The 15,467-nt window shown below is 37.4% G+C and overlaps 1 protein-coding gene across 2 annotated transcripts in view; it reads left to right on the top strand.

The window, feature by feature from the left end:
* The first annotated feature begins 7,339 nt into the window (after window positions 1-7,339).
* znf281a (zinc finger protein 281a) overlaps window positions 7,340-15,467 on the top strand; it is a 27,770-nt gene continuing 19,642 nt past the window's right edge. Inside the window, exons 1-2 of one of the 2 annotated variants that reach the window (XM_058374588.1) lie at window positions 7,340-7,479; window positions 14,905-15,403. In XM_058374588.1, coding sequence (XP_058230571.1) covers window positions 14,978-15,403 — 426 coding nt within the window. In that variant the 5' untranslated portion in view covers window positions 7,340-7,479; window positions 14,905-14,977. The remainder of the gene's footprint in view (window positions 7,480-14,904; window positions 15,404-15,467) is intronic. The other variant, XM_058374596.1, reaches the window with a different exon arrangement.

Raw genomic sequence — 15,467 nt, 5'->3', positions numbered from 1 at the left:
GGGAATAGTGCACTATTTGAGACACAGATATAGTGTAGAGTATATAGGGAATAGTGCACTATTTGAGACACAGATATAGTGTAGAGTATATAGGGAATAGTGCACTATTTGAGACACAGCTATAGTGTAGAGTATATAGGGAATAGTGCACTATTTGAGACACAGCTATAGTGTAGAGTGTATAGGGAATAGTGCACTATTTGAGACACAGCTATAGTGTAGAGTATATAGGGAATAGTGCACTATTTGAGACACAGATATAGTGTAGAGTATATAGGGAATAGTGCACTATTTGAGACACAGATATAGTGTAGAGTATATAGGGAATAGTGCACTATTTGAGACACAGCTATAGTGTAGAGTATATAGGGAATAGTGCACTATTTGAGACACAGCTATAGTGTATAGTATATAGGGAATAGTGCACTATTTGAGACAGCTATAGTGTAGAATATATAGTGAATAGTGCACTATTTGAGACACAGCTATAGTGTAGAGTATATAGTGAATAGTGCACTATTTGAGACACAGCTATAGTGTAGAGTATATAGTGAATAGTGCACTATTTGAGACACAGCTATAGTGTAGAATATATAGTGAATAGTGCACTATTTGAGACACAGCTATAGTGTAGAGTATATAGTGAATAGTGCACTATTTGAGACAGCTATAGTGTAGAATATATAGTGAATAGTGCACTATTTGAGACACAGCTATAGTGTAGAGTATATAGTGAATAGTGCACTATTTGAGACACAGCTATAGTGTAGAGTATATAGTGAATAGTGCACTATTTGAGACAGCTATAGTGTAGAATATATAGTGAATAGTGCACTATTTGAGACACAGCTATAGTGTAGAGTATATAGTGAATAGTGCACTATTTGAGACACAGCTATAGTGTAGAATATATAGTGAATAGTGCACTATTTGAGACACAGCTATAGTATATATAGAGTATTTAGTAAGTAGTCCACCATTAAAAAAGCAGCTCTTTACTATTTGATCTTGTCCACTGTTTAAAACGTTTCCTAATCAGCCAGTTTGTTTTCAGCTCTATTCATTAAACCTCTTGAAGGTGATTACATAGTATTTTGAATAAAGCTCTGATTCCATGCTGCTGTAATGTAATTGCTTAATCAGTCCTTCTCAGTGCTTACGTTCATTTTCTGACCCCTGGCTGATTATAAAATCCCCTGTGATAATGATAATGCCCAGTCTATGTGTTCTCTGTGCCTGGTCATGATCTTTGTCTTTACTTAGAGTTAACCCCCAAATAACGAGGCACATGCATCTTGCCTCCTCCCTGTTCTTTCACCTCTTCTCAATCTTTATGGATTTTTGTTTTAATAAATTGTAGTTATACCTGCCAACTGATAAATGGTAAACATATCTGACTTCTTTTTTCCCCTTATGCCTCAGAGGCTTTGCTGAATTATGGGCAAATCACATCAGTAAAATGAAATATCTTTACAAGGAGCTTTCTGTATAGTCAGGAGCATTTTAGGTTAAATTGCATGCATCCATCAGCAGAAGCGACTGTAAGTGATTATTGGAATGATAAAGTGTGTGTGTGTGTGTGTGTGTGTGTGTGAGAGAGAGAGAGAGAGAGAGAGAGAGAGATGAAGCTGAGATGAAAACCAATAGAGGGACTTTAAAGAAATTAAAGCCTTATTTGATGTTTGCTTATCATCCATTTTACTGCATATGTGGATGTTTGCAGATGGTTGAACCATTACTAAAGAATGGAGAATGAAAAGAATATCAATTGTTGTTTTTGACCTTTTTAATGAATCCTGGTTGATGGCATAATCAAATTCTTCACCTCATGTCACACTGCTATATGATTTAACTTAAAGCAGCATTTGATGAAAGTGAGGGTCGTGTTTTGTCGCACTTGGTGAACTAAATAGCAGAAATACTTATACGTCTCCTCACTGTGCATAGAGCGTTACATGTTCCCCCCAATGTTTCCTCTTGGTAATCTGGCTTCCTCCGCCAGTCCAGAGACATACTGTACAGTGGAACCTTGGCATACGCATTTAATTCATTCTGGAGGTGAGTTTTTAAGGAGAAAATGTGTATTGCGAAACAAATTTTCCCATAAGAAATAATGTAAATGCAGATAATCCGTTCCAGCCACCCAAAATATGACCAATATTACCAATACGGAGCATATGTAAACTGTATGGATGCTTACAAAGAACGGACCCAAGCCAAGCATTTCATGTCAAGGGTCCTCGCAGGAAGTCGTGCCACCAAGCTTGGGCTAAAAATAGAACAGATCACCCACACCACCAATCTGTCAACAAGAAAACACAAAATAATCACCTAGCTTTTGAACACATGCCAAAGGCAACATTGGTATCTTTTGGTTGACTCTTTCCAGACAGCCTTCACTGACATAAACAAGTTTTGAACATATGCCGATGCAAATTTATTGCAAAATTTATTGCAAAAAGGTGAAAGTTCATAAGGGAGGGTTTTCGTATGTCGAGGTTCCACTATATTTTGTAGGCTGATTGGCATTTCTAAATTGTCCCTAGTGGGTGAATGAGTGTGTTTGATGGGTTAGCGGCCCATCCAGGGTGTCCCCCGCCTTGTGTCCCAAATCCCCTGAGATAGACTTCAGGTTTCATGTGGATGGATGGAAGAATGGATGGATAGAGGGATGGATGGATGGATATATGGAATAACTATAAATGTTTTTAAAAATTGTAATTAAGCTAATATTACTACCAATAACTACCTACTGAATATGTTTATATAATTTGTAAAAATATAACATACTACAGAATTATTGGCAAATTTGGTCTTTAGAAAATGCACAAAATTATTGTATGAAATAAATACTACACACACACACACACACACACACACACACACATACACACACACACACAATCACTGCTACAAAAACCTCTTTAAAAACGAAAACAAATGTGCATTTTTATTAAATTATATAGGATATTTATCTTTTTGTATTACATTTTTTTAATCAAATTAAATTGCTCTCGGTTTCCAGGAAATCTGTTGCTTCCTTTAATCAAATTAGCGGCAAAAAAAAAAGAAGTGGAAATTTCTTTTCTCAAGATTCCTTTCTTGAAATTTCTAAACACAGAGATGCTTGTAGACTGCACAAGTCAAGGATATAATGGGTGCAAAAATCCTAGAGAATAGATACGAAAATAAATAACTAGTAAACACAATGTAGGTATAAATAAATATTTCAAAAGGAAGGGATGCAGGAAGTATTAAACGTTTCTGAAGACATAATAAAGAAAGAAACTAAACAGAGAGAGCATTTTGTTTCCATGTTCATCTGGACTCTGTGAATAAATGATATTAAAAATTTGATCATGTGATGTGTTCATGACAGATGATCAGGCTGTATTTCTTTCTATTATCCAAATAAACTATTAACAAAAAATGTAAAAAATAATAATTTAGTTCATAACATTTTTAATTTCTTGTCTTTGTCCATAAAGCTGCATATTTGTGCAAAAACCTGTGCAAATTAAGCAACAATACAATTCATCATAATAGTTTATTAAACTGATAACACTAAAATGAGCAGTGAAGGTCTTTTTTTTTAATGCAAATTACTTCAAAATTTTCACCAAGCTGTTAATCTTTCTCTCCCAGTAGAAGGATAAACACGAAGGGATGACAGACCCCCTACCTCCCCCCTCCCCCCCTCCCCTCCCAGATGGACTCATCTATAAGAGAATCTGAATTTAAGTATCATTCAGTCATTCTCCTTTTTTCTGTTTTCTCACAGCATGAACACCAACATTTACAAATACACACCACAGGTCTTGATAATCACTGAAATTTGTTCACAACGTCCTCGGCAACCATTGTCAGGGCGGCAGATTTGATGAAGACGATCCTAATCCATATTAAAGCACTCTGTCTGGGGGAGTGATGTGAAGAACGTGCCTGTTGGGTGTGATGTACGTTTTCTTCGTGCTGCTGAGAGAGAGAGAGAAAAAAAAGGAAGGGGGGGGGGTGCTTGCAAAAAAAAAAAAGAGAGAGAACAACACAGAGAAGATCAAAACCCGACTCACCCTGCATGCCCAGCGGGCATCGCATGATTAAAACCAGCTTCTGCGTGTCTTTTCACACCCCCTTTAGCCTGAATTAATTGGGTCATTAGTTGGGCAATTAAGAAAAGCCAGCCACATCTGAAAGATGGGAGTGTTTCTTTTTTAGAGTAGATCTACAAAGACAGCTTGCCATTCAAAAGGTATCTGTAACAGATATTTGAAGCTGATGTGGTCCAGCTGCTCCCAGCACTTTACTTTCATATTCTTGCTTTTTAGAATTCGCTTCTAGTTAAAAAATTAGACCAGCACTGCTCCAATATGATGAACAGGGTGTATATAAGGTTTGTGATATTTTCTAGACTTCTAAATCATTTTCTTCACAAATGCTGGAGAATTCCTGTCACCAATTTTCCTTTTATTACATTTACACATACAAATATGTCTGAATTTATTACTAGTCTTGCGCCCTTAGAATAGAGTTGGTCTGCAGTACGATGCTGATAATGATGCACGATGTTCACAGGCTATGTGAATCCTGGTGACTCTTCATTATCCTTCCTCTTACAGAGAGCAAAGCCAGTTGCTGTGCCGGAGGAACAAAGTAAGCTCCTTTGCTGGAACTAAAATACGCCAGAGGTTTTGGCTGTTCAATCCCCTGCTGTGGAAAGTGTGAGTGCTGCTGCTGTGTTGTGGAATTAAGAGAATCTAGCAGTGGATGTGGGTCGTGTTAGCCATGCAGAACTTTGGGAAGCCTTAGAGAACGGCTACTGTGCAACCCTGATGTATTCTCAGGTGGTTTTCACACTCGGATAGGTTTGCTGTGGTCCGAATCTGGGTGTGTCTGGGTGTGCACTGCATGGGTCACTTGATTCCATCAAACCTCATAACAAACATACATGGAGAACACAACATTATTCACCATATATCTCATGCAAAAGTTTTGTTTAAGTGCTCCTTTTCGTACTCATATCTGAATAAGGCACCTCCCCTCTTCTATGGTCCACAACGTACCCTTGCAACGTCTGGTACATATGTGTTGTGGAAAATAATGATGTCATCAGAGGTCAAAACATGTGCAAGGTGTACTTTACTTTCCAATATCCTTTACTGTCCAATATGAGATTCATGAGAATCATTTAGGCTTGTTGTCACAAATTAGGTTTCTTTGTCATATTTCTAACAGTTTTAGTCACAGAATTGATTTATTGGACTGAAGCATCATATAATATGTAGCTGTTGATAGCATGATAGCAAAAAAACAGGTTGCATAATGTACTCCAACCTTCCAGATAAACTGCCATACTGCCATAAACTGGATGCTGGCTATGCTAAGTTGCTTGTGAATGGTGCTCTGAGATGAACTGGTGTCTCATTCATGGTGTATCCTTGCCTCACACCCACTGTTCCTGAGATATACTCCAGATCCACCACAATCCTGAAGACCAAGTGTAAATACTGAAGACAAATGAATACTGGTTAAAGCTGAAATGTTATTGCAAAGGTGCTGTGTCTGTGTGCTAGATTCTGACTTTAATGGTTTATTTCCAGTATATGTTGTTGGTGTAGGAGTCTAATCTGAAGCTAATGTATTAGCTAGAGTGTTATACACAATCCTACCAGGTTTTGGAATATGGTGTTTATGTGTAAACTGCTGTTTATATAAATAACTAGCTAAAAGTAGCTAATCCACAACAAACTGTATATCATCATGTATCAGGCTTTTGGTATGGGGAGAAAACTGTCTCTGATATAAGTCATTTGTTGAATGATGTTAGTCAAAATCCTGTCAATACTGTCTTAATATGTAATATACACTGATCAGCCGTAACATTATGACCACTGACAGGTGACGTGAATAAGACTGATGATCTCCTCATCATGGCACCTGTTAGTGGGTGGGATATATTAGACAGCAAGTCAACATTTTGTCCTCAAAGTTGATGTGTTAGAAGCAGGAAAAATGGACAAGAGTAAGGATTTGAGCGAGTTTGACGAAGGGCCAAATTGTGATGGCGGATAGACCACTTATGTATTTATTCTGTTCCCCTACTCTGGATATTTTCGTCATCCATTCGAGGACTTTATCCTGGTCAGGGTTATGGTGGAACCAAATATAGCATAGAATACACTCAGGATGGGATGGTAGTATATTACAACACACACACACACACACACACACACACAATAAAGGAACATTTAGCACAGCTTAATGAGAATGTTGAGGAAACACATAAAGAAAACAGGGAGAATATATGAAAGAAAGTAAGAAAGGAGATAAAGAAAGCAAGAAAGAAAGGAGAGAAAGAAAGAAAGAAAGAAAGAAAGAAAGAAAGAAAGAAAGAAAGGAGATAAAGAAAGAAAGAAAGAAAGAAAGGAGATAAAGAAAGAAAGAAAGAAAGGAGATAAAGAAAGCAAGAAAGAAAGGAGAGAAAGAAAGAAAGAAAGAAAGAAAGAAAGAAAGAAAGAAAGAAAGAAAGAAAGAAAGAAAGAAAGAAAGAAAGAAAGAAAGAGAAAAAATAAATAAAGAAAGAAAGGAGATAAAGAAAGCAAGAAAGAAAGGAGAGAAAGAAAGAAAGAAAGAAAGAAAGGAGATAAAGAAAGAAAGAAAGAAAGAAAGAAAGAAAGAAAGAAAGAAAGAAAGAAAGAAAGGAGATAAAGAAAGAAAGAAAGAAAGAAAGAAAGAAAGAAAGAAAGAAAGAAAGAAAGAAAGAAAGGAGATAAAGAAAGAAAGAAAGAAAGAAAGAAAGAAAGAAAGAAAGAAAGGAGATAAAGAAAGCAAGAAAGAAAGGAGAGAAAGAAAGAAAGAAAGAAAGGAGATAAAGAAAGAAAGAAAGAAAGAAAGAGAAAAAATAAATAAAGAAAGAAAGGAGATAAAGAAAGAAAGAAAGAAAGAAAGAAAGAAAGAAAGAAAGAAAGAAAGAAAGAAAGAAAGGAAGAGAAAGAAAGAAAGAAAGAAAGAAAGAAAGAAAGAAAGAAAGAAAGAAAGAAAGAAAGAAAGAAAGAAAGAAAGAAAGAAAGAAAGAAAGAAAGAAAGAAAGAAAGAAAGAAAGAAAGAAAGAGCTTCTGGGATTTGTATAATTAATTGCAGGTTTCTGGGAGACTCTAATTCAGTGTTATTATTTAGAGCCATGTGTAATTCCACCATCGCGGTTTTATCGATTCCGCTTCACACCCACAGCGCGGTACCCGCCATGCCTCAGCTCCTCACTATGGCAACGCGCGTGCCTGTCGTGCGCGTGTCTGTCTCCTCGCGGGACCCGTCCAGCCTTTTCTTTTTTTACCCACAGTGCCCCGCGCTGAGTCAAGATGGAGGAGCGCAGCGGCCGCGGGAGAACAATGTTTAGACGCTGAAGATAGAAACAAACAGACCGAGCTGGGAGGTAAAAACTAAAAGACAAGCACGGCCAGAGCGAGCGGTGGTCATGAGCTGGTAAGCGAGAGGAAAGAGAAGCGGGGCTTGTGTGGGAGTTTGTTGGTATGAAAAGCCATGGCGGAGTGAAGAAGCGGTCCTGGGGTCAGACAACAAAGCGCAAGCGGGTCTGGCTACGCTAGGTTAGCATTAGCAGCTTAGCATGCGCGCGGAGCATCAATTGTTCACACACACACACACACACAGAGGGAGAGGGAGAGGGGCACGCGCGTGGGCCGGTTTATTATGAGCAGCTTAAATAATACAAGGTTTGGATCATTTGGGATTTTTTATATTTTTTGGACGTGACCGCGCATTACGTGTGAGTTGTTTACAGTGAAATGTGTTTGTTTGTTTGTTTGTTTATTTCGGGGTGAGAGTTGAACTCTGATCACGCCGTTATGGTGAGATATTAATAACAACCAGACGCTCTATTATGGCCCATTAAAGGCCTTTAGCTGTTTATCAGCCTGGATTTAGCTTAGTTCCTGATGCTTTTGGAGTTAAACTCTCCCTCGTGACTTTGCAGTGGGACTTTGTCTGGGATTGATGTTAGTCATACATTCCCGTCCACATTACTACCGATTCCCATCATCATCATCATCATCATCATGATGCAATCGACGTTACTATAAACCTTCACAAGACCTTCATCACCTTTAAATCTATTAAATCTCTCTCTCTCTCTCTCTCTCTCTCTCTCTCTCTCTCTCTCTCTCAGCATGCTTTCATCTAGCTGTTTTTCTTAAGCTTTATGTTTCTCAAGAAAAAAGAAATGCATCCCTTCCTGTTGTTATCTTTTGTTTTTTAAAAGTGTACCTTTATAAAGTACATCATTAGACCGTAACGACTTATTAGGGGTCCAAGTTAAAAGATATACCTTAACAATGAGAAAAATACTGTTTACATTTCAGGGGTGCCAAAAGATATATCACAGTCACGATGTAACATGTGCTGATGGATAAAATGCTTAGGATTTAGCTAGAGAGTGCATGTAAAGATGATAATTGTACAGAAATACATTATGGGTGAATATTTGATGTGAAACGAAAGGGAAAAATAAAAAGCAGTTGTATGTCGAGTAAAAATAATAGATCAGAAGAGTATTATTATGAATATCATTTTGGGATCATCAGCCCTGCCTCAAATATTCTTACTTCTTTCATTATAATTTTTTATTTATTTATTTTTTCCTATTAGTAATATTAGTGTGTCTTCTAGTAGTGCTTTCCTTTCTTCATGCATTGTAGTTGCTGGTCACTTTGTATCACAAAGCATAAGTGAAAGTTTGAGGTTATTAAGTGTGGCGGCTTGAACGTGGAAAATGTGGCAGATTGTGGTCATTATGCAGATCCTTTCAATCCACATTTGCACATGGCCCTGATTTGAATCTTGTTTTGAACATATTTCATTACTCCGCTGGTGTGGTTCAAAATCTGGGTCTTTTTTTTTCTTTGAGATTTTGTTAATATGAGGTGTTTGCTTGTTTTCTTTTTTTCCACTGGTGATATTCCTAGTAAAAATCCTTTGCATTCGCTGTTAATAAATGGCAGGACTCCCAGTCGGAGTGTAGGTCAGCCTGCGCAGCTGAGACTCCCAGACGTGCGCCTGCTTCAATTTGCATAGGTGAAAGTACCGTGCCCAGCCGTTGTAGTAAACAAAGCATGTCGGGCCTGCGTGCAGCCGCATGAATAATTAACGCAGTGCTGAGAAAAGCCCGATCCCGCACACATTAAGCCACCATTCATCCCGCCGATACATGTGAATCCTTTTCTCACACATCACGTCGGCTCGTGCTATCGGTTCGCCCGGAACAGTAGCCCAACCCCCCCCCCCCCCCCCCCATTGGGTTAATTGCTTAGACTGGACACAGCGTGTTTGAAACGGGATAAGCATCTTTGTTTGTGTTGACAACACCTGCTTGGTCGTCGTTGGTCAAATGCAGGGGTGAAAAGGAACACAAAAAGTACAGGAGTAATCTGGCTGCTGCAGACAGTTGTTTATCTTCAGTAACTGCTTTTTTCCTGCTCAGGGTCAGGATGGGATCCAGAGCATATCCCAGGAACACTGGGTGTAAAATGGAAGACTTGACCCCGGCTAAGGGTTTAGGATCTTCTCTAGTAGTGTACTGGATTCTCGCAGTATGTAGCAACCAGGGTGCCAATAGTTCTGGATGCTTACAGATGCAGTGTCCTAGCAGGGCTGCTAAAGGTCACTTTCCACTAATACATATCTACAAACTACGTACACGCTGTTCTGCATCTGAAAGCATCCAGAATTATTGGCACCCCGTTTAAGGACCAGCAGGACAGCACCGAGTTTTCTCTAATGCCTGATGAGACGGAGCAAGAAGTCTGATCTCTACAAGCCTTCTAGGTTGCCTCTTATTGGCTAGATTTATTTCACATCACATGTTGTACGGTTCAGGTCAGAAGTCATGGATGACCATGTCAGATTTTGACCATTTTGTCCAGCTGGAAGGTCCAACCAAAATCCAGTTGAAACCTCTTGGCAGAAGTAGAGAGATTTTTATGTTACATTTGTGGTGCCATCTATATAAACCGGCTTGCCAGGTTATTTGGAGGCCAAACAGCTGCACAATATAAAGCATAATTATAAGGATTTTCTTCTTTTATTTCTCAAACCGAATCCATTTTTTTTGCTTGTTTCTGAAGCTCCATTTTGTATGTGATTGGATGAACTAAACGTCTTTCTTCTAGCTCACCTTCATAATAGTTTATTGGTATGGTTGTAGACTTAATTGCCTCTTTGTCACTGTGTGCGCGGACAAATACACGCGTCTTCCTCCTATCAGGTTCATTGCAGTGAACTGGTGCTTGGGAAATGGCTAGGAGAATTCAGTCTGTCAATCTTATCTATAAATATCACTCAGATTAATTTAAAGGTGCGTTTGGTGAGATGAGTTCATTTTTTATTTAAATCTAGACTACATCTCGAACAGTTATGTAAGTGAGTTTAATGTTTGAATGGCGTTTTTTTCCACTTCCATGAGCATTCCCTCTCCATTCCTGCTCATGTTCCCAAATCTCTGCCCACAGCATCTACGGTGGCTCGTAGAGCGTCTATAAAAGGAGGCCCGTTCAAACATAAACAAGCATTCCAGACCCCAATCAGTTTTCCAAATGGTTTTTCTCAGCCCTTAGTTCACTTGTGTTGAGGTCATGGCTTAAATCAAGATTTTTTTCTTTCTATTGGTTTAATCTTTTGACTCAAATAAGAAAACAAAAAAAATCTACTATTGCTCCATAATGATGCAAAATACAAATGCGAACATGCTTCAGTGACATTTTGTTAATTGGATTTTTTTTTATGGGTGCAATTAATAATGTAATTAAAATATTTTAATATAATTTAAAATGATTTGTAATAAATAATTGAATGATTGTATATATGTATTCTTTTTTATGTAATTATTTTATATATGTATTTTATATATAAATGAATGTATTTCTAACATTTTTTTTTATGGTTAACATGATTCTGATTTTAATTTATCAATAAGAAAAAAACATTAATTAAAACTTTCTATGATTTCTTTACTCCATCTTTCCTAAAGTTATATATTTTTAATATTTAAATAAATAAATAAATAAATATATAATATTTTAAAAATATTATTTAGGGGTTAATATGTTTCTAATTTAATTTATCAACAAGAAAAAAAACTTTCCATGATGTTTTCTTTCCCCATCTTTCCTAAAGTTATATATTTTTAATATTAATTAAATAAATAAATAATAATTTAAATATATTTTAAAAATATTTTTTAGGGGTTATTGTTTCTGATTTAATTTATCAACAAGAAAAAAAACTTTCCATGATGTTTTCTTTCTCCATCTTTCCTAAAGTTATATATTTTTAATATTTAAAAAAAAAAAAAAATATATATATATATATATATATATATATATATATATATATATATATATATATATATATATATATATTATATAATATAAATTTATATATAAATTCATATATATATTTATAAATATATTATATTATAATATAATTATAATATAATATATAAATATATATATTATATAAATATATAATATATTTATAAATATATTATATATAAATTTAAATATATTTAAAAAAAATATTTTTTAGGGGTTCATATATTTCTGATTTAATTTATCAACAAGAAAAACATTAATTAAAACTTTCTATGATGTTTTCCTACCTCATCTTTCCTAAAGTTATATATTTTAAATATTTAAATAAATATGTAATTTTTAAAATATTTTTTTAGGGATTAATATGTTTCTGATTTAATTTATCAACAAGAAAAACTTTCCATGATGTTTTCTTTCCCCATCTTTCCTAAAGTTTGTGAATAATTCAGGTTGTATATACACCCCAACCAAACCGAGTCCCCCCCCCCCCCAACCGAATAAATGTACTTCAACTGAAGGTTAGGATTTGCTTTTATTTTGTCATAAATGCTCAGGATGCTGAAACTTCTGGATCTGACTCTCCATTCATTCAGTGAGCCGGTGCCGGTGTGACCAGTTTGTACACTTTAGAGAGCGAGAAATTTGCATATATTTCCTTATTGACTGATTTGTAATGAAATGTAAGGTTGTGCTTGTTTTCTTACTGGCAGTCTAATCCTCTGCCCTGTTACCTTAATGATGATCAGACTTTTGTTTATTTACTATGGCCGGAGATCAGTTAGTTCAGTCTGTGGTGTGTTACTGTGTTCCTCCCAAGTTCACACAACAGTGTCGTAAAGCAGAAGTGTATGTGGTTTGTTTCTTTTAGTGCAGATGAAGAGAGCGAGAGCTTGCGAACAGACTCCCTCTTTCTCTGGCCGAGCCATCAGATGGTGTGATTAATGCAGCTAAGTACTTAATGGCTGGATCAAAGAGCTCGCGCCTGTCGTCTCTAAGGAGCAGCACGGCCCTGTCACGCAATCTGTTCTCTCTCTAACACACACACACACACACACACACACACCGCTGATAGTATTCTCTATAATTATTCAGGTCTATTATTAAAAGTTCACAGGTCCTAAAGCCTTTCAAATCCCAATTATAGAAGTGAGTACTCCAATTTAGAAATGTTTGCCACATTTAAACAGAATGCTAATTTTATCATCATGTTAAATAGAGACAGGAATTCGAAGATACCTTTTCATTCAGGATTAATTACATATACTGTTAACAATATTAAATCTTATTACTAAGTATAACGTATAATATCGAACGTTGCACTTCGTTTCAGTGAATCCAGATTGCTGTGTACATATTTTGGAAGATATAACACAATAATGATTCAGTAAATATTTAAAAACATGTTGAATCTGTGGCTGAAGGAAAAACCCTGTTTGGAAAACTGGCTTTCGGTCCACATCCTAATTCGTTCACTTACACTATGCGCTAAACTTATGTACTTGTTTCGTGAAGGAAAATGAGTGTATAGCCAAATGGTCCTGGGACATGCGGACACGGCATTTAATGAAAAAGAATGCTGTTTCATCTTGTCTTTATTTATTATACTTTATATAATTATATATCATTTAATTTAATAATTTCCCTCTCTAAAATGCATCTAAAACTCCTCAATCATAAAACTCCTCCTCCTCCCTTGAACCAGGAGTTGTCAGTGATATTAGCTGGATGAAAAAGTGTCCACAGAAACGCTTGACCATCTTGGACCTTTAGGATACTCATTTCATCATGCTATGATTTGGAACACCCTAACGCTAATCTCTGGTGCTATTTAGGATGCGTAGTAGGCAAATTAGGAGGCAGTTTCTGTTTATAGGCCATTGAAGAATCTGGGGGCGGAGTTTTGGGAATTGGGGGAAGGGGATGGGTGCGAGGAGTAGAAAAAATAGTTTACAAAACTGTTCTAAATCTAAGAAAAATTCATGTCTTATGTTCCTCTTCATGATTGAATGTAATCCAAAATGGGAGGCACCAAAGACCAAACCCATAAAACACTGATTTTATTAGTAATATTCTTAGCATTATAACCGTAAACTATTTAGCATTTTATTCTTCAGACACACCGAATTAAAGTAATGCAAACAAAAGTGAAGCAAGAATAACCGCTGAATAAATATAATGTCATTCCAATATTCAGTGTGATATAAAGTTCAACAATTATAAAATAACTTCATAATGACGGTGTAAATGTCATCCATTCCGATTCTGAAGGAGTTTAATGAAACAGCCAGTTGCATTAGGTTGTGTGAAATAGATGTGTAGACATGGCACGGGACTCTCAAGAGGGGCGTTTGCGTTCCGTTATAAATATATAGGCGACCGTTTAGGTTTATGATCGTGGTGAGACTGGGAAAAAATAACAATGCAAATATTATGCAAATTGCCGGGAGCATAATTGTTTGACCATCATATTTGTCCAGCGTTTAGCTTTTATTTCCTGCAAGACGGGTCCTGGCTCAGAGCAAAAAATCAAGAACATTCGTCCTTTTAATATTTCATAGCTAACTAGGTGTAGTTATAGATGAATGGTCAGTGGTTAATATTAACCCACAGAGCCGGTAGAATTCCTCTAAATATGTCTTCATATTCAGGGATTTTTATTCCTGAGCTTTTGGGAAAGGTTTGATTTTGTATTGTGTGGCGTGTGTATGAATGTCTACACTGTTATTGTCTATAGGATTAATTGGTGGAAAGATTTGTTTAACTATACCCCAATCAGCAATAACATTATGACCACTGACAGGTGAAGTGAATAATGCTGATGATCTCCTCATCATGGTACCTGTTAGTGGGTGGGATATATTAGGCAGCAAGTCAACATTTTGTCCTCAAAGTTGATGTGTTAGAAGCAGGAAAAATGGACAAGAGTAAGGATTTGAGCGAGTTTGAAGAAGGGTCAAATTGTGATGGCTAGACCACTGGATCAGAGCATCTCCAAAACTGCAGCTCTTGTGGGGTGTTCCCGATCTGCAGTGGTCAGTATCTATCAAAAGTGCTCCAAGGAAGGAACAGTGGTGACCCGGAGACAGGGTCACGGGCGGTCAAGGCTCATTGATGTACGTGGGGAGTGAAGGCTGGCCCGTGTGATCCGATCCAACAGACGAGCTACTGTTGCTCAAACTGCTGAAGAAGTTAATGCTGGTTCTGATAGAGAGGGGTCAGAATACACAGTGCATGATGGGTCAGGGCTGTTCTGGCAGCAAAAGGGGGACTAATGCAATATTGGTCAGGTGGTCATAATGTTATGCATGTCGGTGTATGTACTACTTTGGTCAACAGAAGTTGTTTAAAATGTGCTTTATTAAGAAGGTGCTTCCATAGGAATATTACCTGTTTGTAGAAGATTGTAAAACAGTATTAAAGGATCTAATCAAATGGAAATATTTAGAAATTATTTAGCAGTCACATCTGGAATAAAAAGAGAGATGTTTTTAATGAATCGTCCTTGTTTATTTATTTATTTTTTTAGGATGCAAGCGGTGGCCATCTTTTAAAGACCCGATCATTTCAGCGTCACTCCGCTCTGTCCAAGCGCTTCCACCATGAGCCTCATCCAGGACAAGCTGGGAAGTGAGTTCCTGCGGCCAGGCGGGGGCATGGAGGCCAGCTTCAGCACAGGCATGCTGATGTTCAGCCACCTGCCGCCCGTCACCAGCTTCACCCGCCTGGCCGGACAGAGTGTCATGGCCGAGCTGCAGCCACACGATTTCGTCCTGAAAAAGGAGCGCCACTCGCCTGACTGTGACAGCTCAGGAGGAGCAGGTGGAGGACTGGTGTCCGGAGCGGGGATGATGCCAGGGATGGGCGATTACATGCCTGCTATGGGCATTAAGCAGGAGAAGGTTTCCGAGCTGGACTACAGGCAGCCCATGTATCCGAGCGACGGGGAACGTGGTGGCACGGAGATGCTGGAGATGACCCTCAGCAACCATCAGAACCTGCTGATACACGACCTCAGCATGGGGAACGTAAGTGTCTACACCAGCAAGAGGCAAATGAGGAGCTCTATCATCATCATTCAGTTTGGGTGAT

The sequence above is a fragment of the Hemibagrus wyckioides genome, linkage group LG02, assembly GCF_019097595.1.
Source record: "Hemibagrus wyckioides isolate EC202008001 linkage group LG02, SWU_Hwy_1.0, whole genome shotgun sequence".
Taxonomy (NCBI): Eukaryota; Metazoa; Chordata; class Actinopteri; order Siluriformes; family Bagridae; genus Hemibagrus; species Hemibagrus wyckioides.
Note: the sequence above shows the minus strand (reverse complement) of the source record. Positions and strands in the feature narration are given on the sequence as shown.